This window comes from Molossus molossus, unplaced genomic scaffold (assembly GCF_014108415.1).
Source record: "Molossus molossus isolate mMolMol1 unplaced genomic scaffold, mMolMol1.p scaffold_m16_p_1, whole genome shotgun sequence".
In the NCBI taxonomy this organism is placed as follows: Eukaryota; Metazoa; Chordata; class Mammalia; order Chiroptera; family Molossidae; genus Molossus; species Molossus molossus.
Window position 1 is genome coordinate 229,970,211 of NW_023425344.1, and position 27,104 is coordinate 229,997,314.

The 27,104-nt window shown below is 39.9% G+C and overlaps 1 protein-coding gene across 9 annotated transcripts in view; it reads right to left on the bottom strand.

The window, feature by feature from the left end:
- Window positions 1-27,104, bottom strand: part of SPTLC2 (serine palmitoyltransferase long chain base subunit 2) — a 113,136-nt gene that overhangs the window by 61,415 nt on the left and 24,617 nt on the right. For all 9 annotated transcript variants that reach the window (XR_004959573.1, XM_036262146.1, XM_036262142.1 and 6 more), the window contains 3 exons: window positions 10,070-10,224; window positions 8,733-8,881; window positions 5,289-5,413 (listed from right to left, as the gene is read on the bottom strand). Coding sequence is in view for 8 of the 9 variants with exons in the window: in XM_036262146.1 (XP_036118039.1) it covers window positions 5,289-5,413; window positions 8,733-8,881; window positions 10,070-10,224 (429 nt within the window). In the remaining variant the exon portion in view is untranslated. The remainder of the gene's footprint in view (window positions 1-5,288; window positions 5,414-8,732; window positions 8,882-10,069; window positions 10,225-27,104) is intronic.

Here is a 27,104-nt window from a genome sequence, read left to right on the forward strand (position 1 = left end):
AAAGCTCTCAAGTTCAAGAAGAAAAAAGCATACCTTTTTTTCCCCCAAAATTAATTTAGGAGTAGATGCAAAATTCTAGCTTTTTAATTTAATTTCTTCATTCCTGAGATGGCCATATTCAGATATACAGCAGTAGGTTTTTATTTATACCTAAAATCTGATATATCAGATAGTCTTCATAGGTTTTCATTTTGTTGGTTTAATTCATTTTGTGAATTTTGGTATGATGTATTTTGGTATGATGTACTATTTTATTCATGGAAAACGTGTGTGTGGCCCTGACCGGTTTGCTCACTGGTTAGAGCATCGGCCTGCAGACCAGAGAGTCCCGGGTTCACTTCCCACTAAGGGCATGTACTTTGGTTGCGGTTTGTCCCTGGCACAGTTTGGGGTCATGTGGGTGGCAACCAGTTGATGTGTCTCGCTCACATCAATGTTTCTCTCTCTCTCTCTTCCCCCTTCTCTTCCTCCTGCTCTGTCTGAAGATAAATGCAAAAAATGTCCTCAGGTGAGGATTTAAAAAAAGAAAAAAGAAAACGTGTGTGGTGGTGGGGCGAAGGCAGCTGAGGAAGTAATGCCTGTAGAAATAGTGCATTTTTCCTCCCACTCCTAACTATATCCAGAGTTCAATAAGGATCCCACTTATTAATCTATCCCCAAAATGACAGGGAATGTAGGCTTAGTTTTGCCCTTAAAATCCCTGAACAGGTTTTACTTTAAACCCATGTAAACACGGGTTTCTTAAAGGCAACAAGAATAGTCTGAAGCTCTCAGGATTTTTATTTCTTCCCTAGTTCTTACTCTTCCACATCTCATGAAGGCTCCAACCTGTAAAATCTGAACTCAGGAACACGTTTTTCTCTGTCAACAATGGCACCAAAATATCTGATTAGACAAAAAAGTAAGGTGCAGAAAGTTATCCCAGGAGAATAAAAGGAAGAGAGAAGACATACAGACATGTACATATGCCTATATATTACAGGGTATTCCTGAATGGATACTTAAGAAACTTGCAATAGCAGTTGTCTGTCTGAAATTTTTACTCTATGTAGTTTTTATTAAGATTAAAAAAAAAAAAAAGCTCCCTAGTTAAAATTGTGTAGATTAAAAACGAAGAGAAGTAGAGCTGGAGGTACCCATATGAACCAATAGTCTTTAAATTTTATGTATCTATACACAAGCATACTGACCGATACGTGTATACATGAGTTAGCACACATGTTTATATTCTCCTAGCTCCACCCATTGAAGGGAGGGAAGCAATGACACCCCAGTAGGAATAAACACACCAAACCTTGGTTCCTAAATACTATCCTCCAATAAAAGGAACCAGGGCTCAAAGGAGAACTAAGTAGCTGACCCCAAGGTTAGGATAGGTAAAAAGAGCCTGATGCATCTTGCTATGCTACAAAAAAGGTGCTTTATGGGGGAAAATGGGGCATATTCAAAGGGTACAGGAGATCATCTGAAAGATCTCCTAATGGCCCAACTGGAACAACTTGAGCAACAAAACTAAAAGCAATCATGTTGAACCCAAATAATAAAATATTCATGAATCCATACTGATATAAAAAAATAGGGGAGAAACAACAACTTTTCCTTCAGAACAGTCAAGGTCAGGAAAGACAATAACTAAATGCAATGAGGATACTCAATTGGAACTGGAACAGGAAAATGTATCAGTGGAAAAACTGGTGAAATTGAAATAAGTATGTAGTATTGTATCAAGGTTAGTTTCTTTTTTTTTTTTTTATCCTCACCCGAGGACATTTTTCCTTTTTTTTTTTTGTTCAGATAGAGCGGGAGGGAGAGAGAGGAAGAGAGAGAGAGAGAGAAACATCGATGTGAAGAGACACATCGAGTGGCTGCCACCCGCACGACCAGCCAGGGCCGGGGACAAACTGCAACCGAGGTACATGCCCTTAGCGGGAACCGAACCTGGGTCTCTCTGTACCGCAGGCCGACACTCCAACCGCTGAGCCAAACCGGCCAGGGCTCAAGGTTAGTTTCTTAGGTTTTATAAATGTTCCACATTTATGTAAGATATTAACATACAGGGAAGATGAATGAAGGGTACATAGGAACTCTCTGCACTCTCTTTCAACTCTTTTGTTGAGTCTAAATTTATCTTTGAAAAAAGTGTTAAAATTGGAAGATATGAGAGAAACTGAGAAAAAAATTAGGACAGGCTGAATTCCTCTTCTGCAAGTCTCCATATCCTTTCCTTAATCACTCTTGGCATTCCACTATACCTTAAAAAAGGATCCATTTCTTGCCCTCTATACAATTTTATTTTCTTCTCTTTCCATCTAATTTCTTTCTGACAAAATCTGCAATATAAATGTGTTCTCTTTGATTATCACCTCCTTTTTAGACAGTTTTATTCACCATTTTTGTGTATTAATCTGTTTTTTCTTCTAATATACTATGAGTCTCTCTATTATACCATTTGTTAAAAAATAAATGTCAGCAGTTAACATCTAAATGCTTAACATGTTTCAGGCATTACGTTAAGGGTTGTAAACACATTATTACTTCTAATCTTCACTACAAATCTGTGAGGTAGAAACTATTATTATCCCCATTTTACACATGTGTAAACTAAGGAGTTACAAACAAATCTTGCCCAAGGTCACAAGCATGTAAGTGATTCATACAAAGCTTCTGCTTCTAGAATATATGCTCTTAGTCAATATACTGTTTGCCGCTGAGTAAGATGAATAATCACCTCCCTTAGAAATTTAGTGAAAATTTAAAGAAATATTAAAACTGGATTAGTTGTTGCCTTGAATAAATTAAATTATATTTAATAACATTACAAACTATGTTTGATTGCATGATAAATGTTCCATGTCTGTATATAAGACATCTAATTCAAGATAGTGATTGTTAAAAGAGTTTGTGAGCACAAGGAGAAGCAGGATGAGATTATTTAACCCTTTAGTGTGAAAAATTGTAAGAAATTCCAAATAAAATTTCAAGTTAATGATGCCAAAATGTACTATAATCAATGTGAAGTCAAGGAACCATACAGTTATGTCTCTCAAGAAATTTTTCCATTGTAGCTAAGTTGTTGAATTTACCAGCACAAAGTTGTTCTTAATATTTCTTTATACCCTTTTAATGTCCATAGGATATGCAATGATGTAGCCTCGCTCATTTCTGCTCCTGGTAATTTTTGTCTTCTCTCTTTTATCCTGACCAATCTAGCTACAGATATATCAATTTTACTCATTTTCTTCAAAGAACCAGTTTTGGGCGTTGGTGGTATAGTGGTTAGCATAGCTGCCTTACAAAGAACCAGTTTTGGTTTCACTGATTTCTCCTATTGTCTATTTTCTAATTCATTGATTTCTATATTTTCCTTTTCTGTATCTTTCCTCTGGAATCTTTGGGTTTAATTTGCTCTGTTTTTTCTAATTTCATATGGTAGAGTTTGGATGACTGATCGAAACTATTCTTTTTTCCTAATATAAGCATTTAAAGCTATATAGTTCCATCTGAGCATTGCATTAGCTTCCTCCCACAAATTATATTACATTTGTTATTAGGTGCCTACACATTTAAAATTTTTATGTCTTCTTAATGGAGTAAACTCCTTTATCTTTACATAATGTTTCTCTTATCCCTAGAAATATTCCTTGCTCTGAAATCTTTACATTAATCTAGTCACGCCAACTTCCTTTTTTTTTTTTTAATCCTCACCTAATGATATGTTTTTATTGACTTTTAGAGAGAGGGAGGGAGAGAAACATCGATTGGTTGCCTCCCGTACACGTCCTGACCAGGGATTGAACCTGCAACCTAGGTTGGTATGTGCCCTGACCAGGAATCAAACCCACAACCTCTTGGTGTACGGGACAATGCTCAAAATGAGCTACCCGGCCAGGGTATGCCAACTTCCTTTTGATTATTGTTTGTGTGCTGTATCTTTTTCCCATCGTTTTACTTTTAACCTACCTTTATGTCTTTAAAGTAGGTTTCTGGTAGAAACCTACTCAATTTTGTCTAATCTGACAATCTCTGTCTTTTACTTGGAATGTATAAACTATTTCCATTTAATGTAATACCAATATAGTTGGGTTTAAATTTCCTCTCTTGCTATCTGTTTTGTTTTCCCATCTGTTCCCTGGGGAACCATATATTTATATAACTGAAAAGGACTTAAAAGTTAACCTAACTCAAGTACTTAATTTTACAAAGAAAAATTTGAGGCTCAGAAAGGTTGTGATATTGTTCACCGTTACACAACTAAATTTGACCATATGACCAACCAAACAAAACTCAAGTCTTCTAACTCATTAACCCACTGATTTTTTCAACATATCATTCACAGATACCATTGTTAAAATGAGAATAAATAACCTTGAGGAATTATTCTAACAAAGTGCCAATCTGTTAAAACGTGATTTGCAATGTCTTTTATCTTGGGTCTCTTCTGCTGTCCCCTCACAAACTCTACCCACAGAAACACACACACACAATCTAAAGGTGTGTGTGTGTATATATTCTACTTTTAACCTCCATTATTAACCTATATTATTATTAACATATATATAGATACACAAACACACACACAATTTGCCCATATGTCTCTGAGCAATACGCATTTACAGTGAGAACAAGTACGTATTTTCAAAATTTTCTATTTGGAAAAAATCACCTGTTAAAAATAACTTTCCAAACAAAACATTCTTTCTTCCATAATTTTAGCCTTTTATGAGGTTTTATTAGAATCCCTTTAACTGTATAAAATGAAGAAGGCAAGAGTCATGCAACGAAAGAGGAAATGACCACGGGTTCCAATAAGAAAGCTTCAACTGATATAAGTCTCCATGGTACATCCTTATTCAAAAATGTGTGGTAGAAATATTCTGGGGTAACCCTGACTGATTTGGCTCAGTGGTTAGAGCATTGGCCTGTGGTCCAGAGAGACCTAGGTTTGGTTCCTGCTAGAGGCACGTACCTCGGATGCAATTTGTCCCTGGCCCTGGTTGGGTTGTGAGGGAGGCAGCCACTTAATGTGTCCCTTTCACGTCGATGTTTCTCTCTCTCTCTCTCTCTCTCTCTCTCTCTCTCTCTCTCTCTCCCCCTCTCTCTCCCTCCCACTCTATCTCAACAAAAAATGGAAAAATGTCCTCGAGTGAGGATAAAAAAAAAAGAAATATTTTGAGGTAGACTATGTTTAGCCTAAAGTTTACAATAGTTTCTGGCTTGCACTGAATGTTTTATAAAACAAAATAAGATAGTTACGAGGGAGTTCTCATTAATGACAGACTAAGTCTTACTTTGCTAACAAGAGCAGGAATGTTCATTGAATTTGTTGCAAACCCCATGCCATATGCCATAGCAGCTTCTACTCCCAAGAAACTTGCCACAAGTTTTTCTAGTTCTTCATGCTTGTCCAGGTTTCCTGTGTGAAGAAGTTAATGAAGTCAGTATCAACATATCCAAGATTTAAGAATTATTCATTACTTTATTAAAAGAAACCATAGTCGGAGACCTGGTTAAGATGGTGGAGTACATAAACGCAGTATCCAACTCCTCCCACAACCACATCAGAAATACAACTAAACCACATTCTAAATACATCAGAAATACAACTAAATCATTCAGAACTGCCTGACATCTAGCTGAAGGAAAGTCCTACAACTAAGGATATGAAAAAGAAGCCACATCAAGATTGGTAGAAGGGGTAGAGACATGCAACAGGCTAGTCCCACACTCACATGTGGCAGATAAAAACCAAGAGCAACATCTTGGCTATGGGGGTACTCCTGAGCAGTGAGGAGTCCCAGCCCTCAACCAGGCCTCCTAGCCCAGGGTTCCAGTGGCAAGAGAAGTCTCCACAACTTCTGGCTGTAAAAACAGCAGGGACTGTGGCTGAGTGAGATGGAGGGCTTCTGGAGTCCCAGGCAGTTCCTCTTAAAGGGTGCACGCATGGACCTAATCTGACTCACACGCTCTGGGGCAGCAGCTTGAAAGGCACTAGGGACACGGGGAGGAGCTGAACTGTCTGGCACCAGGGCGAGAGCTGGCAGGACAGCTTTCTCCCAGACAGAAGTACTGGCAGAGGCCACTGTTCCTTTTCTGAGACACTCACCCCAACCCAACCAGCAAGCAAGTGTCATATCTGAGTCTCCATCAGCCTGGCTAACACTGTTATCCTGGCCCTGGTGATTCCGAGACCTCTCCTCACTCAACTTGTGGACGCACCCAAGTTGTTTCCAGTGGCTTTTCCATATGAATGGCCTGTCTTGGCTCAGGCTTCAGACTTTCCTAAAACCTCTCAAACAAGCAGCATCTAGACTTGAGATGTTCTGTACCTCCTTTTAAGTGGCCCCAGGCCCAGCACTAGCGGCAGATAGTCATGGTTGGCAGCTTGGCCTCTCCTGGGCACCTCCAAACCCAGCACAAGTAGCAGCCATCTGCAGATCACTGTACAGCTCAGCTGGGTGGGCCCAGACAAAACACAGGCAGTGTTTAACCATGGCCTGAACCTCCTGGGAGGACCAGAGCCAGTGCACCTGGTGAATAGCTTCAGACTATGCTGAAACACCACCCAACAACCTCCACAAGTGATACATTCAAGGGGTGGACTCAGTGGGCACCAGAGTCCCACTGAGGTCAGTCCTGCTCCACGGAGTGAGCCCTGCATAACTGATTCTCCGCAGACAGGTGGAGACCTCAGACAAGAAAAAGCTAAAAGAATCCATCACCACTAAACCAGTATCACATGAAATATTAAAGGTTCTTCTTTAAGAAGAGGAGGAAAAAAGCAAAGATATGACAATAAATACACATCTATCAACAACTGAATCAAAAAAAAAAAAAAAGTAAACGAACAAGCAGAACAGGAACAGATTCATAGATACAGAGAACTTTTTGATTGTTGACAGATGGGAGGAGGGTTGGGGGGATGGGAGAAAAAGGTGAAGGGATTAAGAAGTACAAATTGGTAGTAAAATAGTCATGGGGATGTAACTATAGCATATGGAATACAGTTAATAATATTCTAGTAACTGAATGGTGTCAGATGGGTATGAGATTTATCAGGGTGATCACTTAGTAAGTTACATGATGTCTAATCCATGGGATGTACACCTGAAACAACTATAGTATCGTATGCCTACTATAATTTTAAAAAAAAATCATAGTCTACGTGTTATAACCAGACTAAGGTATAAAGGAGTCAGTATTATGAAGAGTGATGGCTCATAAAGAGCACAATTGTTAAGTAAATTCAAATTCAATACCTGTGGTCAATTTCTGTAAAAAGGCTGCCAACAATTTCTCCCATTCCAGTTCACACAGGGTAGTTCCATGTCTAGGCCTTAAGAGGCATGGAAACATCTGCCTTTATACTTTTGAAATCAGCTGCCACACATAATCTAACTAGCCTTTTGTAAAGAGAGACCATGTGGAGAGAGAGGGACTCTGGAGGATAAAAAATTAAAGGGAGGGTGCAATCAGCCCTCAGCTTATCCCACTGCCCAGCTGAGGTGCAAACCTGTGGGTGAAGCCACCCTGGATACGCCATCCTCACCCAATACCACGTGGAGCTGAGATCAACATTAAGCTCTCTCCAAATGGCAGAATCACAAGCAAATAAACATATGTTGCTGTTTTAAGTCACTAAGTTTTGGAATGGTCTGTTATGTAGCAAAAGACAGGTGAATAGCACCTTCTTTCACTTTGATCTGACAGGTAAATTTGTATTGTGATTTTTACATCAGTACTCAATTCCTTAAGGACCAAACAATACTGATCAATGAGACCCGCTACATGCAAAAAGAAAAGATGCCAAGAAAGAAGAATGCTGAACTTGAAAGCTATGTGTCCTTAAAGCTTAATCAAGTCATTTAACCTCTCTGGGCCTCAGTTTCTTATGTTAAATACCAGTAATACTATTGCTCCACCTAGCCCTACCTCATGACATGGTATGAGGATCAAGAGAGATAGTATGTTCAAGTACTTCATAAATATAAAGTGCCGTAAAGATGTGTGATTGCTCTGTGTTGTCAGTGCTCCCTTAATCACAGCCCTGGGGACCCTGAGTGAGAACAACCCCAGTGTACTTGCCTATCTCTAGAAATAACAACAAATGGTTGTTCTAATCCACTAAGTTTTGCTGTGATTCACAGTAATAAATATTCAGAAAGATGCCTTATAACTTCTATGGTCACTGGGATAAAAATGGAAGAATTTGGAATCTTCCTTTTAACTAAATAAATTAAATCTCCTTACATAAATCTGTTATCCTTAACATTGAATATTTACCATGTTACAAGCAAATTTACATGAATTAGCTTATTTAATTCTTTAAAAAGTCCAGTAAGGCAGGAATTATTATTAGCCCCAAATTACCAGTATAGAAATATATTAACTTTCATATGCTCATGGGCTCAGATATTAAATGATGCTCTTTAACCACTTCTGTTTGTAAAAGTCAATAAAGTCAATGTTAAAGTTATAAATGAAACAATAGTACAAAACTTTTCGAAAGATACTCTGCATGTATAAAATAATGGAAATGATAAACAGATCTCAAAATGTGTTGAAAGCATTAAAATCATCCATCAATTCAGAAAAATAAAGCAATCTTTACCTGATCTAAACTACATGGCAAAGTATGTATTTGGACACTTAATAGACTAGTTCTCTATCTGTATTATTCCTTTCTGAGTAAAAAAGTTAAGAACATCAGCTAGCCAAACATAGCCTACACTCACCAATTTCCTGTCGAGTGCTGCACACGCCAACTCCATATTCCTCTAGGACTTTGGCAGCTGCCTCCTGACATGATCCGGTATTCCGTGCAAATCCAAGATAGTTGTAGGAACCCATGTTTATAACACCTTTAATTGTATTCCCTGTGTACCTGTATTTCAACAGCATGAAAGTTCATGAAACCCATGGGTAAGTCAAATACTTACATGTAATAATAAACATGTTGGCAATACCAAAGGAAGCATCATATATAGGAAATAGAGAAAATATGATCTAAATAAAAAGTAGATCAAACTCACTACCGATAAATGAAATGAAAGTTAAAATACCAATATTCACCTATCCATAATGATATTGATGTAGCCCAACCTACATCAATATTGTAGAATACTAAGTAGCCACTACAAATAATGAGCTCACTGTGAATATACACAAGAAGAATGTTACCAATATGTTTGCAAGTAAAAAAAACAAGATGTAATATGATTTCTATAGTACGATGCCATTTTTGTAAATCAAAAACTACCTGTGTGTAATCCTAGTATATACAGACACCAAAGAAAATATGTGGAGGAATAATACACAACAAACTGATAAGGGAGGGGGTACTTCTGGGGAAGTGAAGATTAGCAGGGGAGTGGATTTGCAGAGGGATAGTGGTTAGTTGTCACGGGGGACTTTCAATTTATATGTATTGCTTGTCTTTTTTTTAAGTATATTATTACATATGAAAACTTTATTAGAACTGAGGTTCAATATAGCCTCATACAATTCTGTAAAGTGAGATGAGAGCAAAAAGAAAACACAGCATTGTGAAACAGTGTTGGGTTTTAGATGACCCACCATGTTGGGATGGGAAACCAAGTCAAAAGCTGTGAATATGCCCAGACCTCAGTGATCCATGAAATATATTGTCCAGAAATCTTTTTTCTAAATAATGACAATGCAATCATGTAATATTTGAGCAATTTAAACCACACAAAATTTTATAAACATAAAAATTTTTTCTAAATTATTCAATCCTTTTAAATAAAAAATTTAAGAAATAAATTTAGATACTTGATTCTGGTAAGTGGTGTAATAGAAAGGATAGTTTTTCCTTATTTTGTTTTAATAGGTTAAATTTTGTTTTCAACTATTACCAACACACTAGCAAACTAATAAAAAATGTATTTTAAACATCTCAATAACAATGAGCAATATGCAAGGAAACTAATCATATTGTATTTTCAGCTTCTGCTGTTTTGACAAAATACTGTCAAATTTACAACAAAATATTTTCTTAAGTAAAAAAATTCCTTTTCTGTTGTTCAGAAATGATTTCCCACAGGAGACTCACCTGAATGACCAGTTGTAATCATGAGACTGTCTCTCCATGATGTCCACCCTGGCTCCAGGCACACTACAGATTGGTCGATTCCAGTTGTCCCTAATCCTCATGTAAAGGTTCCTTGTATAGAAGTTTTCAAAATCCTGATACAATGACACAAAGTCCTGCCAACAAATGGTAAAATATCATAAATTTAACTGAGTCACTTTTTAAAAATTCTCCCTTTTCATATTGCAAGAGCACTTGAGAATGAAAGGTCAATTATACTGAATTAACTGATATGGAAAACACTTTGAAAGGCATAAATTCTATTTATTTTAAAACAACTCCTAATCAGGTAAAAGTCATGTCACTTTGATGGTTGACCTACAAGAAATAATCACAAATAACTATCTGACTGCATGAATGTAGAGCCAAAGAACTAAACTAATAAAATCAGGCCTCTAAAAATAAACTTAGTGCCCTGGCCTGTTTGGCTCAGTTGTTTACAGCGTTGGCCCACAGACCAATGAGTTTCGGGTTTGATTCCAGTCAAGGGCACATACCTCGGCTGTGGTTTGTCCCGGCCCTGGTCTGGGTCATGTAAGAGGCAACCGGTAGATGTGTCTCGCTCACTTTGATGTTTCTCTTTCTTTCTTTCTCTCTTTCTCACTCTCTCTCCCTCCTTCCCTTCCTCCCACTCTATCTGAAGATAGATACAAAAATATTCTTGGGTTAGGATTAAAAAACAAACAAATAAATATTTAGTTGTGCAATTCTGTACAAAGGTTTTCCTTCCTAATAAACTAAAAAAGACTGACTGCTCTTTTGCCCCCTATACCAATTGAAACACTGATTGGGGGAAATGCCATAAAAACCCCTATAATTCCAGTTTCAAACAAGAAAAATAATTCCAAAATTAAGATTCTATTCTCGGGCCATTTTCAAGGATCAAAATGAAACAGATTGAGAGAAAAATGATAAAAGCAAGAAACACTAAGAAGTAGCTTATAGAAAGATCCTTATCTTTGATTTCTTTCTTTAGACGGGAGTTTTTATAAAAATAAAAAAATACATATATAAAAGATTCTTAAGCCCTGGCCGGTTTGGCTCAGCGATTAGAGCGTCGGCCTGCGGTCCTGAGAGGCCCGGGTTCGGTTCCCACTAAGGGCGCGTACCTCGGTTGCAGTTGGTCCCCGGCCCTGGTCGGTCGTGCGGGTGGCAGCCACTCGATGTGTTCCTTTCACATCGATGTTTCTCTCTCTCTCTCTGTTCCTCTCTCTCCCTCCCACTCTACCTGAACAAAAAATGGAAAAATGTCCTCGGGTGAGGATTAAAAAAAAAGAATTTCCATGACCAAGGCCTTTAAAGCCCTTCTTTCTTCCCTAAAATTACATTATACTAAAATTAAGTCTGTAAAAAATTAAAGTCACAGTGGAGCTAAAATGAATGAATTATGCTATGTCCAATGTGGGCTGACCACTGCTCAGAACATACATGACCAGACCACACAGAATGTACTTTACTCCTGAAGGTAAAGGGTAAACAAACAAACAAAACTGTACTACAGTCAGAAAACCACTGAGCTTCTAGCCCTTAGGTCTTGGAATTGGTGCCAATCTAAATTAATTTGTTAAATAAGCTAATCAAAGACAAAGTTTAAGTTTTATTTTATAAAAGATTTTCACTGCTGCCCTGGCCGGTTTGGCTCAGCGGTTAGAGCATCGGCCTGCGGGCCGGAGACCCGGGTTCGGTTCCCGCTAAGGGCACGTACTTCAGTTGCAGTTTGTCCCCGGCCCTGGTTGGTCGTGCGGTGGCAGCCACTCGATGTGTCCCTTTCACATCGATGTTTCTCTCTCTCTGTCTCTTCCTCTCTCTCCCTCCCACTCTATCTGTACAAAAAATGGGAAAATGTCCTCGGGTGAGGATTAAAAAAAAAAAAGCTTTTCACTGCTCAGAAGGCTCTACATGAAACTTTAAAATTATAACCTTCTATGATATTGAGCTCTAAAGTGACTATTAAATAAGCCTCACAGTAGATAAAATTTATTTATAAAAGCCCAGTGGAGTCAGAAAGTAGTCTTAGGAATTTGCAATACCTGACACCATCTCTCTTGCAACTGGTTCTAACATTTACATTTCCTTAAGAGAAAATATAAATGGTACGTCTATTACAATGGGAAATTTATTACTTAAATAGCATGTGCCTTTTGAGTCTCCTCTTCCAACAAGAATATGATGAATGAGGCTTCTGGTCAAGATGACGAAGTGGGTAAATGCAGTACTGGCATCCTCCCATGACCACATAAAAATTACAACTACAGTCCAGCTGGTGTGGCTCAGCGGTTGAGCATTGACCCATGCACCAAGAGGTCGCCGGTTCGATTCCCAGTCAGGACACATGCCCAGGTTGAGGGCCCAGTCCCAGTGGGGGCATGCAGGAGGTGGCCAATCAATTTTCTCTCTCATTGATGTTTCTAGCTCTCTTTCTCTTTCCCTTCCTCTCTCTCTAAAATCAATAAAGGAAAAAAAAATAAAAAAATAAAATTACAACTACACTACAAAACAACCATCACTGAGAACTGCCTGAAATCTAGTTGAACAGAAGTCCTAAGGATACAGAAGAAGCCATGACATCACTGTTGTAAAAGAAAAAACTATTTAAAAAATAAAAGTGCTGGACGAGGGCAATGCTGATGGAACAATCCAGAAGTAAGGAAGAGTGGAAGATGTAAAAAAGAAGTAATGAGTCCAGGTGGCTGAGAAGGAAGAAGGAAATGCAGTCCAGAAGGGAAATGGCCTCTGACCCTCAGTTGGAGGAGAGACTGAGGGTGAGAGCAGAGACTGGTCGGTTGCACAGATTTGCTGGTGAAAAGGGAATTCTGGTCGGAGGTGGGGACGGGGCAGAGTGCACCAGGACAGTGGAGGATGTCTGAAATACACATGCAGGAGTAGGGAAGAAGGCTGCCTACAGACATGAAACTGGACGACCAGCTCCACCATGGGAGCTCCAGTCTAAAACCAGAAAGCAGGTTTCACATGCCCATGAAAGGAAAGACTGCTGTTCTCAAATCAGCACTTTAGGCTACAGCTCGCAATGGAGAACAATCACTGATGAGCTGTCTGCACAGAGTATCAACCTCAGAGCGAGTAAGTAACTGCATGCATATCCCCAATATTTTAAGATCTCAAAATTTCTTATAGAAATCTTCCTTTGTTTCTCAACTTTTATTAAGTCATAGACAACATCAAAATGCCCAGACCGCCATATTTCACATCTGGTATGAACTGAATAGTGTGTGCGCCCTCCACTCCCCATTCATATGTTGAAGGTCTAACCCTGTATTTGGAGATAGGGCCTTAACAGATGTAGTTAATGTTAAATGAGATAACAAGGGTGAGGTTCTAATCCAATGAACTGGCAACCTCATAAGAACACGGAGACACCAGAGCTGGCTCACTCTCAGTGAACCTGCACAGAGAAAAGGCCACAAAGAACACAGCGAGAAGGCACCATCTAGAAACAGAGAGGCCTCACCAGAAACCAACCCTGCTAGCACCTTGCTCTTGAACTTCCAGCCTCCAGAACTACAAGAAAATTAATTTCTATTGTAAAAAAAGTTATATGATGGCCCTGGCCGGTTTGGCTCAGCGGTTAGAGCGTCCGCCTGCGGTCCGGAGAGACCCGGGTTCGGTTCCCGCTAAGGGCATGTACCTCGGTTGCAGTTTGTCCCCGGCCCTGGTTGGTCGTGCGGGTGGCAGCCACTCGATGTGTCCCTTCACATCGATGTTTCCCTCTCTCTCTCTCCCTCTCTCTCCCTCCCACTCTATCTGTACAAAAAAATGGAAAAATGTCCTCGGGTGAGGATAAAAAAAAAAAAAAAATTATATGATGAATAAAAATTTGAACAGAGACATCCAACTCTAATTAAGGACTTTCCTTTAACTATTATTCACCATGCATTTATTTTCCAAAGGAAAACACAAAAATGTCTCCAATCCTTAGTACTGTTTCAATAGGGTTAATAGTCCTAACTCTTCTTGACCTCATTTCTTTATAATCTTTCTAAACATTGCATATTAATGTTAAAGGTATTAACTCAAATACTTGAGAAATACTCCATCACAAATTTTTATTAGCAAGGAGAGCAATATTTTTTGTTTTTACAATATATCATCAGAAAAAAACTTAAGAGAGTCTGGTTCTATCTTGAGGTTAGCTTTAGGTAACCAGTGACAAAGCTGTATGTGGTTAGGAGGGGAAGGATGGGTTCTAAACTCCTAAACAGAAACTGCCAAGGTCAGGGAGCTCCACCTCTTCTTTTCCTTAAATGAGAGAAGAAAACAGACTTGCAGAATTAAGGAGAAGTTGTCACTGGGAGGAATGTTAGGGGCAGAAAGGCAGGAGAGGATTCCCTTTGCCCCCGAGCTAAGTTCCAGAATAGCAGCTTTAACTGCAGTTCAAGTTAGGTAGAGAGAGCTGAAGGGTGGCTAACCAAACTCCTCCCTGCAGGCTAGTAGTTAAGAAAGGAGACAAATATCTCATATACTTTAAATATTCTAGGACTAGGGCTAAGCTAGAGGATTTATCTTTTCATTCATTCACTCACTCACTCACTCACTCATTCACTCATTCATTCATTCATTCATTCATTCATTCATTCAAATACCTTTTACTGAACTCTCAATATATGTTGGATTCTTGGCTACACTCGGGATACATTAAAGAACAAGACAGTTCTCTCTGCCCAATTAATTACTACCCTCATGCCCCTCCACATCCCTATTCCTTCATCTCCCTATCCCCTCTTCTCCCCCCTCAGTTTAGTCACTGTGAAATTATTTTAGTCAGGGCAAACCTAACATTCATTTGCTTAGTCACTAAACATTTACTGAGCAGTACTTTCCAGGCACTAAAGCTAGGCACTGGGGATAAAACTGAGTGAAACAACCTCTACACTCCCAAGGTTCCCTTAGTGTAGTGCAGCAATTTTCAACTGGTGCGCCGCAAGAATTTTTAAAACATGCACTAGCTATTTAGTCAGGGGCACGAACTTCTTTTCCCTTGGACTGTCAAATTAAAAACAATAACAGCCCTGGCCGGTTTGGTTCAGCGGTTGGAGCATCGACCTGCGGTACAGAGAGACCCGGGTTCGGTTCCCGCTAAGGGCACGTACCTCGGTTGCAGTTTGTCCCCGGCCCTGGTTGGTTGTGCGGGTGGCAGCCACTCCATGTGTTCCTTTCACATCGATGTTTCTCTCTCTCTCTCTTCCTCTCTCTCCCTCCCGCTCTATCTGAACAAAAAATGGAAAAATGTCCTCGGGTGAGGATAAAAAAAAAAACAAAAAAAACAATAACAGCCAACACAAGAGTCACCTGGTGTGAATGAATCAAAACTGTACCTTTTTTTGGTCAGATAGGCAAAAAATATATTTTTTGATGTGCTGCATAATTTTAGTAACTAGTTTATGTGTGCCATGAGACGAAAAGGGTTGAAAATGCTGGTGTAGTGGAGAGGCCCACAGTTACCATGCAATGTAACAAGGACTGTAGAGGGACGCTTGCCCAGAGAGAGTGCCTGACTGGCAGGTAAGGGGCAATGGCAGAGTCAGGTTCAGGCCTTAAGGATGCACTCTTCATGTGTATTTTTCCTGAAGAGCTTCACAAATTCCATTATTCAAGCACCATACATGGTAAGTAGAGAACAACAATACTAGTTGAAACTTTGGATTGTTGGGCTTGAAGTACTCACCTGTTAAGTAACTTGTAGCCTCTAGCCTCAAGGGAAAAAATAAAATTCATGGATTTGTTAATTAGAGATCGGTGAAGATCTTACCAAAAGTAGTCTGCAGTCATCTCAATAATTAGCCAATAAATATGCTTTATTTTTTAAGCCCATTTGAGGTGAGTCTTCTACAAAAACATCCTACATTGTTTAAGTAAATAGGTACCATCCATTCTAGTGTAGGCCTTAAGATCACAGGGAAAGGCTGGAAGCTACCACTTTCAGAAGCTGACTTTAGAGCAACTATGCATGTTCAAGAGCAATGCTGGCCAACACAGATGTACAAATACTTGCATACGATGATGATTGAGGTGATGAATAACAACATCGATAGTGATAAGAGTTCCCCTTCACTGAATACTTATATGTCCTGCCAAGTGCTTTCAATACATTTTCTCTTAAATATCCCTGCACTCTCTTACAGAAACGATCACTGTATTCTCTTTTTCAGAAAGGCAAAATGGTTTTCCCAGTTAGGAAACTAATCAAAAGCAGAGCCAGGAACTGATCCAGGTCTTTTGATTCCAAAGTCTGTGCTCCTAACCCAACGCTACACTGCCTCCAATTCTGTGCGGCTGCTAAATCAATCTGAACTGCTCTCTACAGCATTCAAAGCACTTTCTGACCACTGTGCTATTGGCCTTCCCACACTCCCGATATTGTTTGTTCAGAACAGCAAGTGTATGTACGTATGTACCCGGATATACACAGAAACTGGAAGGCTAAAAACGGTATTTCTCCCATACCCTTATGCTACCATTAGGATGCGGTATAGATTCTACCAGTGGGAGGAGAGGCCACTGTTTTGCTCCAGTAGAGACAAGCTCTAGGGGAGCTTCTCGAGGACCGCGCAGCTGGACTCCACACTGCTGCCTGACAGGGCGGCGTGGTTCAGGAGCGGCTGTGATGGCAGCAGCAGTAGCAGTCAGGCAGGACCAGTTTCCTAGTTTGGGGTGGCTGCTTAGTTAGGGAAGGGAGCCCGAACGTCACTGCTCCAGCCCCTCCACAACGTTATAAGTGTCTAACCCTGTTTGTTTGAGTAACCTCCAGTGATTTTGGTTTACTCCACTGAAACTTGACTCTTTCAAAAGCATATTCCCTGTATTTTACAGATTAAAAAAATAAAATTTGCTGAAGTCACAATTCTGTGATGGAGCTGAAACTAAGACTCTAGCACTGTTCCAAACTAGACCCTGCTTCTAATTCCAATAAGAATTCTCAAAGCCAGTTCTAACTTAATAACTTTTACTCATTTTAGCACCTAGGACACAAATCTCAATATATCAAAGGGCAAAATCTCTCTCAAAAATGAACATTTCAGGCACATAATCACTGCTTTCATGTTCGGACGAAAGCTTGGAAAACATGCTCAGAAATGTTTCAGTGCCTTCTCAACATCAAAATGATTTCAAGTTCCACTCTTGACCTACTGTGCCTAGTGAAGGGGAAAATGTCAAAATAAACTAACTCTAGCAGTCAGTATGAAGTCTTTAAGAACAAATCAAAATCATAAAATTGCCTTGCTGCTTCTATTGAAACTAAACATCTACAAATGAGACTGCATGGTATTTAGACCTCCAAAGGCTCCTTTTAAATGGTGTATTTGAAAAACCAACATTCTGCTCTGGCCAGTTTGGCTCAGCAGTTAGAGAGTCGGCCTGCAGTCCAGAGAGACCCGGGTTTGGTTCCCACTAAGAGCACGTACCTCGGTTGCAGTCTGTCCCCAGCCCTGACTGGGTCGTGCGAGTGGCAGCCACTCAATGTGTCCCTTTCACGCTGATATTTCTTCTCTCTCTCTCTCGTCCTCTCTCTCCCTCCCACTCTATCTGAACAAAAAATGGAAAAATGTCCTCGGGTGAGGATAAAAAATAAATAAATAAATAAATATATACCAACATTCTCACCAAGACAACTGGATATCCATAAGGCAAAAAACAACAACAAAAACAAAAAACACAAAAAAAACCTTAATCTAAACTTTACATCTTATACAGGAAATTAACTCAAAATGAATCAAAGCCTTAAATGTAAAATGTAAAATATACAACTATAAGATCTTTAGAAAAACCTTCATACACTGCTGTCAGAAAGTAAAATGGTATAGTCGCAGTAGAAAACAGTTTGATGGTTTCTCAAAAAAGGTAAACATGGCCCTGGCCGTTTGGCTCAGCGGTTAGAGCGTCGGCCTGCGGTCCAGAGAGACCCAGGTTCAGTTCCCACTAAGGGCGTGTACCTCGGTTGCAGTTTGTCCCCAGCCCTGGTTGGTTGTGTGGGTGGTAGCCACTCGATGTGTCCCTTTCACGTCGATGTTTCTGTCTCTCTCTCTCTCTCTGTTCCTCTTTCTCCCTCCCACTCTATCTGAACAAAAAATGGAAAAATGTCCTCGGGTGAGGATAAAAAAACAAAACAAAACGGTAAACATGTATTTCCATATGACCTAGTAACTCTATTTCTAGGTAGATTCCCAAAAGAATTGAAAACAAATATTTAAACAAGATTACAAAATTTTTTAGCAGCACCATTCACAACAGCCAAAAGGTGGTAACAATTCACATGTTCAATGGATAGAAGGATAAACAGAATGTAGTATACCCACACAATGGAATAGCATTTGATCAAAAAAGACAAGACGCACTGATACATGTCACAAAGTGGATGAATCTCAAAAACCTAAGTGAAAGAAGCCAGACACAGAAGGTCACATCATGCATGATTCTATTTACATGAAATATCAAGAATAGTTAAAACTGCCCTGGCTGGTTTGGCTCAGCGGTTAGAGCATCAGCCTGTGGTCCAGAGAGACCCTGGTTCGGTTCCCGCTAAGGGCACGTACCTCGGTTGCAATTTGTCCCCGGCCCTGGTTGGTCATGCGGGTGTCCCTTTCACATCGATGTTTCTCTCTTCCTCTCCCTCCCTCCCACTCCCATTCTATCTGAACAAAAAATGGAAAAATGTCCTCGGGTGAGGATAAAAAAAAAAAAAAAAGAATAGTTAAAACCATAGAGACAGAAAACCAATTAGTAGTTGCCAGAAACCTGCAGAGAGGCTAATGGGGGAGACTGCTTAACAGGCATGGGTCGCCTTTGGGGGTGATGACATGTTCTGGGGCTAAACAGACGAAATGGCTGCACAACATTGTAGTAAATGCCAATAAATTGTCCACTTTAAAATGGTTCATTTTAACTTATATAAATTTTTCCTCAATTAAAAACAAAAGCAAAAAGTAAACCAAAAAAATGGCTATTAGAAGAGATAATTCAGTCTCAAATTCAATCTGAATAATCTATCCATACCTTTCAGTAGCTACTAGAACAGACAAAGGGTTCTATTATTTTCAATGACTCTGCTTCTCCTTCCATATTAGAGGAGGCTCTAGGCAATACATTAAAACACTCAATTTCCCCCTGGCTGGTGTGGCTCAGTGATTACAGCGTCACCCCTCACACGGAAGGGTATGGGTTCAACTCCCAGTCAAGGGCACATACCTGGGTAGCAAGTTCGATCACCAGTCCAGGTCAGGGCATGCAGGAAGTAACCAATCAATGTGTCTCTCTCACATGGATGTTTGTTTCTTTCTCTCTCTCCCCCGCCCCCTAAAAAAAAATCAATGGAAAAAGCATCCTCGGGTGAGGATTAACAACAACAAAAATACTGAATTTCAACTACTGAGAGTTAAGCGGGCATGACGTGCAGCGCTGTGGTGAATCTCGCAGAAGGCACATAAGGGAAATGAGCAGCAGCACAAGTGGGCCTGGCATCAACAACTCAGCCAGGTTCTGAACTGTCTATTTCCTGTCACTAAACCACCAAGTACGTGACCAAAACTTGATTTCTTTATGAAAAATGTACCCTCACACTCCAACAAAAAGTATGCCTCTGATGCTGCAAACATCAGTGAAGGGAAAATGAGATGTGAGAAAGTAAAGGGTCTTAGAAAACACAACTTTGGAATGAATGTGAATTATCAAATTTAACAATGGTTTGGAGCAATGACACAAATTCCCCAATCGATAAATTATCTTTCTACACAAAAAAATTCAATTAGTGAAAATCTTACAATGTTTCAGCCAGTTTAAACACACACACACACACACACACACACACACACACACACACAGCTTTGCCCATCACAGTTTACTGGAAACTAAGCGCCACAGTACGGGGAGAGGAGTAAAAGCTGAACATGCTTTTGCATGACTTGTGGTGTGAGGACAGCTTTCATAAGCTATGACAGCAAATCGAGAGTTTCTCAAATGTCTCCAGATAAACTCAAGTCTACTGTACAAAATGACTGTGGCTCCTATGACAAGGAAGCTTTCTCTGAAAAGCTGAGTACTGCTGAAATATTTCAAGACATTTGGTGATAATAAACATAATACTGTAAACCAAAGACAGGCTAGTGAAAAAAAGTCCATAGTGTTTTGGCAAAATATTTGCTAGAGAAGAAAATAACTCCATAAATGGATGGATATATATATACATACATATATATATACATACATACATATATGTATATATAGAAAGAGAGAGAGAGAGAGAGAGAGAAAGAAATGGCTAAAACGACAAAATTGTCTTAAAACTTAAACTAAGCCCGGCTGGTATGGCTCAGTGGTTGCGCATCGACCCAGGCACCAAGAGGTCACCAGTTCGATTCCTGGTCAGGGCACATGCCCAGGTTGTGGGCCAAAGCCCCAGTAGGGGACATGCAGGACGCAGCCATTCATCAATGTTTCTCTCTCTCTCTCTCTCTCTCCCTCTCCCTTCCTCTCTTTCTAAAATCAATAAAGAAAAAACAAAAACTTAAACTAAGAGAATTTTAAAATCCCAAATAATTTCTGCCTGAACAAGTGTTGAAATTGGAGTCATCCTGTTGTTAAAAGCACAGGAATATTTATTTTATAAAACCAACAATGTTGCCTTTACCTCTATTTAATGAAGAAAACTAGGTGAAATAACCTGTGAAAAGTTATTAGACTGGTGACTAAAATCTCTGAACCACAATTAAGAGCTTTCCCTGTTATTCATATGTCATACTATTGTTTGCTTATTCCTGTTTTTAATGCTATAGACAGGAAGCCACTTACTTGCTGTTTGTACGCTGTCTATAGAAGCATAAAATGAAATTTCAAGACTAAAGATACTTCTTTTCCCTAGATCTAAAACTGTCATCTATGTGTTTGTATGTGCATATGTATTAGGTACACACACACACACACACACACACACACACACACGGCTGTGGATACTTCAAAAGACTCAAAACTGTTTGTTATTATTACCAACAAGCACCATACCATTCATATCTTAAACATTTACTGAAGGTCTCACACGTACCAAGCACTCTTCTAGGCACTAGGTATATAGTGGTAAATCAAAAGACAACAATAGATGCACCCCGGCTGGTTTGGCTCAGCAGTTAGAGCGTCAGCCCGCGGACCAATGAGTCTTGGGTTTGATTCTGGTCAAGGGCATGTACCTCGGTGGCGGTTCATCGCCGGCCCTGGTCGGGTCGTGTGGGAGGCAACCAGTCAATATGGCTCTATCACGTTGATGTTTCTCTTTCTTTCTTTCTCTCTCCCTCCCTCCCTCCAACTCGATCTAATGATAAATGGAAAAATATCCTCTGGTGAAGAATAAGTTTTAAAAAAGATAACAGACGCTAAACAAGAAAACTGTATGAAGTATGCTAGTGAAAAGTGCTAATGGAAACAGAAATCAAACGAGGAAAGAGGATGTAAAATGCTGAAGTCATGCTAAGATTTAGCTAGGGTAGCCAGGGTAGAATGAAGAAGGAAAAGGAAACCAGAGACCGACCCTTGACACTGTCTGGAGGAAGAGCTTTCCTGGCAGGTGAAAGCAAGGACAACGGCAGTGAGGCAGGAGTGCACTTGGTGGGCTCGAGGAACTGCACAGAGGCCAGTGTGGCTGCAGCAAATGGGTGAGGGACTAAGCAGTAGGAGATAGTGTCTGGGTGATAATGGAGATTGGCAAGTAGCTGATTTGGATTTGCTGATGGGCCACACATGGCACCACAGAAAGAAGAATCAAGGATAATTCCAAGGTTTTCACCTTAGGTAACTGGCAGATGAAAACTGTCATTCATGGAGATGGAGAAGACAGCCAGCTGGTTGGGGGCTATGTCAGGTCAGTTTTAGATATGTGAAGTTTGGGATGCCTATGTGGAGATGTAAAGTGGGCAGCTAGATACAGGTCTAGAGTTCAATGAGTTTGTCGGTGCTAGCGATATAAATTTGGAAAATATCAGCAGACAGAAGGTATTGAAAGCTATGACAATGAATGAAATCACCAAGGGAATGAGTCCAGATGCTGCACCCACATCAACATTTAGATATTGGGCAGATAAGGAGGATCCAGCAAGAGAGAATGAGAGAAAATAGCCAGAAAGGCAGAAGAAAAATCAGGCAAGTACAACGGCCTGGAAACCAACTGAACAAAATGCTTCCAGGAGACAGAGACTGACATTGTGTCAAATGCTGCAGGTAAAGACAGAGATTGTAAAATTTTGCAACACAGATGTCACAGGTGACCCTAACAGCTATTTTAGTTGCAATGGTGGAGGCAAAAACCTGACTGGAGAGGGTGGAAAGTGAGATATTAGAAACAGTTATGTCAGGGAATTTTTCTCTAAATAAGTAGATAGTGGAGAAAAAAGGCTTTTCTGAAAGACGGCAGAAATAACATGTCTATACTACTGGGAATGATCTAGCAGAGGACAAACTGGTGCAAAGCTGATCCACCAGCATCTTAATGGTCAAACTGGACATGCAGTAAACAGGAGCAGAGGGCGGGCCAGTCATCACACGTTACTTCTAACAACTCTACAACTGCGTGGCCAGATTTAGGTCCAGGAGACCACTTTTTTTACATGTTCAGTTATTTACTACCAAAGCTGTCATGACATTTTCAAAATGCTTTAGTGAGAAACATAAATCAAACCAGAATATAGCTTAATATTTTCAACATGATTTCTTAAACTGGATCTACAAACTTATGGATAGTCTCAGGGATCCGTGAATTCAATACTCATTTTTAACTTTATTTTTTAATTGTGATAAGGATTTTAAAATCAGTTTATCACGCCCTGGTAGGTGTGGCTCAGTTGGTTGAGCATTATTCCCATGCACCAAAAGGTCACTGGTTTGATTCCTGGTCAGGGCATATGCAGGGGTTTTGGGCTCCATCCCCAGTGGGGCGGGGGGTAGTATGCAAGAGGCAGCTGGATGATGCTTCTCTCTTTCACATCAATGTTTCTCTCTCTCTTTTTGCAAAATCAATTAAAAAATAAATAATAATAAATAGCCCCAGCTGGTTTGACTTAGCAGTTAGAACATCAGTCTGCGGGTCTCAGGTTTAATTCCTGGACAAGGGCACATACCTAGGTTACAGGTTTGATCCCCAACCCTGGTTAGGGTTGTTCAGAAGGCAACCAATTGATGTGTCTCTCACATCGATGCTTCTCTCTCTCTCTCTCCCTCCCTCTCCTCCAATCTAAAAAAAAAATCAAAGGAAAAAATATTCTCTGTCGAGGATAAATTTTTTTTTTTATCCTCACTCAAGGACATTTTTTTTTTGATATTTTGTTCAGATAGAGTGGGAGGGAAAGAGAGAGAGAGAAACATCGACATGAAAGGGACACATCGAGTGGTTGCCACCCACACAACCCAACCAGGGCCGGGGACAAACTGCAACCGAGGTACATGCCCTTAGCGGGAACCGAACCTGGGTCTCTTGGGACCGCAGGCTGATGCTCTAACCGCTGAGCCAAACTGGCCAGGGCTAAATTTTTTTAAATAAATAAAAATAAAATCAATTCAGCAGTTTCACATCCCAACAGTACTCAATTTAAACTTAAAATGATTGCCCGTCTGGTATGGCTCAGTGAATTGAGCATCATCCCATGGACAGAGAGATCCCAGTTCGATTCCTAATCGTGCCTGGGTTGCGGGCTCAATCAGAGGTAGGGGGCATGCAGGAGGAAGCAGACAGATGTCTCTCTCTCACATCAATGTTTCTAGATCTCTCTGCCTTAAAAAATATATATATATATATACACACACACACACACACACACACTTAAATTTAGTATGACTTAGGATGACAGACAGGGCACCAGTTCTTTCAACCTTTACATTCTCAGTTAATAGTGAAAAACAGTTCCAAACTGCTGATTCAAAGAAAAGTTGCATAAAGAATAAAGAAGGGAAAACCTAAAGATGCAAAAGACAAAAATGCCTGCTATAAAAAGCTACACTGTTGCTCCAAACAAAAAAGGTGACAGGAAGAGCTGCAAAGCTAATAATTTCACTAGTGCAAAAAGATAAAGTGTAAGGTACTACAATTATTTTTAAAGGTTTATTTTGAATATAGCTTCTCCCTGGCTGGTTTGGCTCAGCGGTTAGAGCATTGGCCTGCGGTCCGGAGAGACCCAGGTTCGGTTTCTGCTAAGGGCATGTACCTCGGTTGCGGTTTGTCCCCGGCCCTGGTTGGGTCGTGTGGGTGGCAGCCACTCGATGTGTCCCTTTCACATCGATGTTTCTCTCTCTCTCTCCCTCCCACTCTATCTGAACAAAAAATGGAAAAATGTCCTCGGGTGAGGATTAAAAAAAAAAGAATAACATTAAAGGCCCTGGCCGGTTTGGCTCAGCGGTTAGAGCGTCGGCCTGCGGTCCGGAGAGACCCGGGTTCAGTTCCCGCTAAGGGCACGTACTTCGGTTGCAGTTTGTCCCCGGCCCTGGTTGGTCGTGCAGGTGGCAGCCACTCGATGTGTCCCTTCACGTCGATGTTTCTCTCTCTCTCTCTCTTCCTCTCTCTCCCTCCCACTCTATCTGTACAAAAAAAGGAAAAATATCCTCGGGTGAGGATAAAAAAAAAAAAAAAGAATATAGCTTCTTACCAGTGATAAATCCCTAGAGCAAATAAAAATGATTGCTCTATACAATGGAATATGATTCACCAATAAAAAGGAATGAATTACTGAAATAATCTATGACACGTATTAACCTCAAAAACATTATGCCAAATGAAAGAAGCCAGACACAAAAGCTTACACATTGTATGCCCCATTTATATGAAATGTCTAGAGACAGAAAGTAGATTAGTGGTAAGGAAGAAAAGGAAGGAGTGACTGATAATGGGTACAGGGTTTCAAAAATTTTATAAAAAACAGATCATGGTGCCGGCTGCACACCTCTGTAAAAACCACTGAATTGTACATTTTATTTATTTAATTAAAAAAAATTTTTTCTTTATTATTTTAGAAAGAGAGAAAGGGAGAGGGAGAGAGAGATAGAAACATGGATGAGAAAGGTCGATTGGCCACCTCCTGTATGCCCCCACTGGTGATCGGGCCCACCACCTGGGCATGTGTCCTGACTGGGAATCGAATCAGCGACCTCTTGGGGCATGGGTCAACGCTCAACAACTGAGCCACACTGGCTGGGCGAATTGTACATTTTAAACTGGTGATTTCTATGGTATGTATATTACATCCCAATAAAGATGTTAAAATAAAAAAAAATTTTAAAAAGGTGGCCACTGGCCTGGGCTCCACACATACCACAAAACAATGGGAAAGTAATGCTCTTTTTAAGTCTATGGAACTAAAAAGACAAACTAAGTGACAATCCCCAGCTTACTATATCAGGAAACTATATTACATTAATAGTTTCCAAAGATATAGTCGGCCCTCGTTTATCGCAGTTAATAAGTTCCAGACTCTTGCGCGATAAATGAATTTCTGTGAAGTAGGGTTCTTTAGTTATACTCAGTGGTCCCTCGCCACTTCGCGCTTTCACTTTCACGACTTCACTCCGTCATGGTTTTTTCAAACACTATACTATATTGGAAAAAACCACGATACAGTGAAGCTGCAAAAGTCGAAGCGCGAAGTGGCGAGGGACAATCGTACTGCTAAAATGACAACTATCAAAATATTCTTAGTAAGCTATTTTTTGAAGGAGATCAAAAATAAAATCCTTCCAGGAATCCTATGAATATATTTCAATCAATTTCCTTCTTTTGTATCTTGAAAATCAAACATATCAGGATGTGGCCATATCATGACCTTTCCCACTATCCTATCCCTTCCATTTTTGAATATCTGATCATGTAGAGGCAAAATGTTCAAGTTTAGTAAATGTGTGGTAACATCTTATCACAATTTACTCCTTAGACTTCCAAGTATTTCCTATCTGACTATCAGAACATTTTCATTAATTCAAACTTTTGCTTTGTCTATCATATATACATTTCTGGCCCTGGCTGGTTTGGCTCAGCGGAGAGAACATTGGCCCACGGACCAGTGAGCCGAGGGTTCGGTTCTCGCTAAGGGCACATACCTTGGTTGCAGTTTGTCCCCTGCCCCAGATGGGGTCCTGTGGGTGGTGACCAGTCGATGTGTCTCTCTCACCTCGATGTTTCTCTCTCTCTTTTCCCCCCTCTCCCTCCTGCTCTTTCTGAAGATAAATGCAAAAAAAAAAACATGTATGTTTCTGGACTACTAGCTTCATCTCACATTAAAAAGAAATAAACTACAGACTGGCAAAATCACCATTCTCATCCAAAATAGGACAGTTAATAGAGGATAAAGCAGCAGAGAATTCCAAAAATTTTATGCAATGCAAATAAAATATGGCAAACTCACCATAACTCATCCTTATTAGTAGTAGGAAGGACCCTACCAAGAACTAGCATACTAGTTAAAATGGGCTCGCCTTTGTAATGGAATGAGGAAGAAAGTAAGGCTGTGGTTATGAACACCAAGCACTCAGTGAAATGAGGAAGTGGCAACAATTGTACCTGCATTTTATAATCCCAGGCATACCCTTTCCCTCACTTCTTTCCTGCTTAACACTTTAAAATTTGCCTATCTCTAGACTACATCTAATCCAGCATCAGAAAACAAACAAGATCTATCATAAAGCTGAAGGATCTTTTCTTTCCTTCTAAAAGTAATCAAAGAATTTATTTGCACATATGCATAGCCCATACATAGCTTCAGACAATAGTGTGGTGAAGGCTTGGGTGGGGGTGGGAGGGGGAGGATGGGGAATATCTGTAATACTGTCAATGGTAAAAAATAAATTTAAAAAAATTAAAAAGTAATACTTCTCATTATTTCCTCCAAGAAGTATTTCCTGATTAATCCTATGCTACTCAGTTTACTTTTTTGTTCTTAATCTGCATACAATTCAAGCACGATTTACCCGAATAGAGCTTTGCAAAGGCCCTTCAGTTCTAAGTGTTAGTTTCTTCAACAAA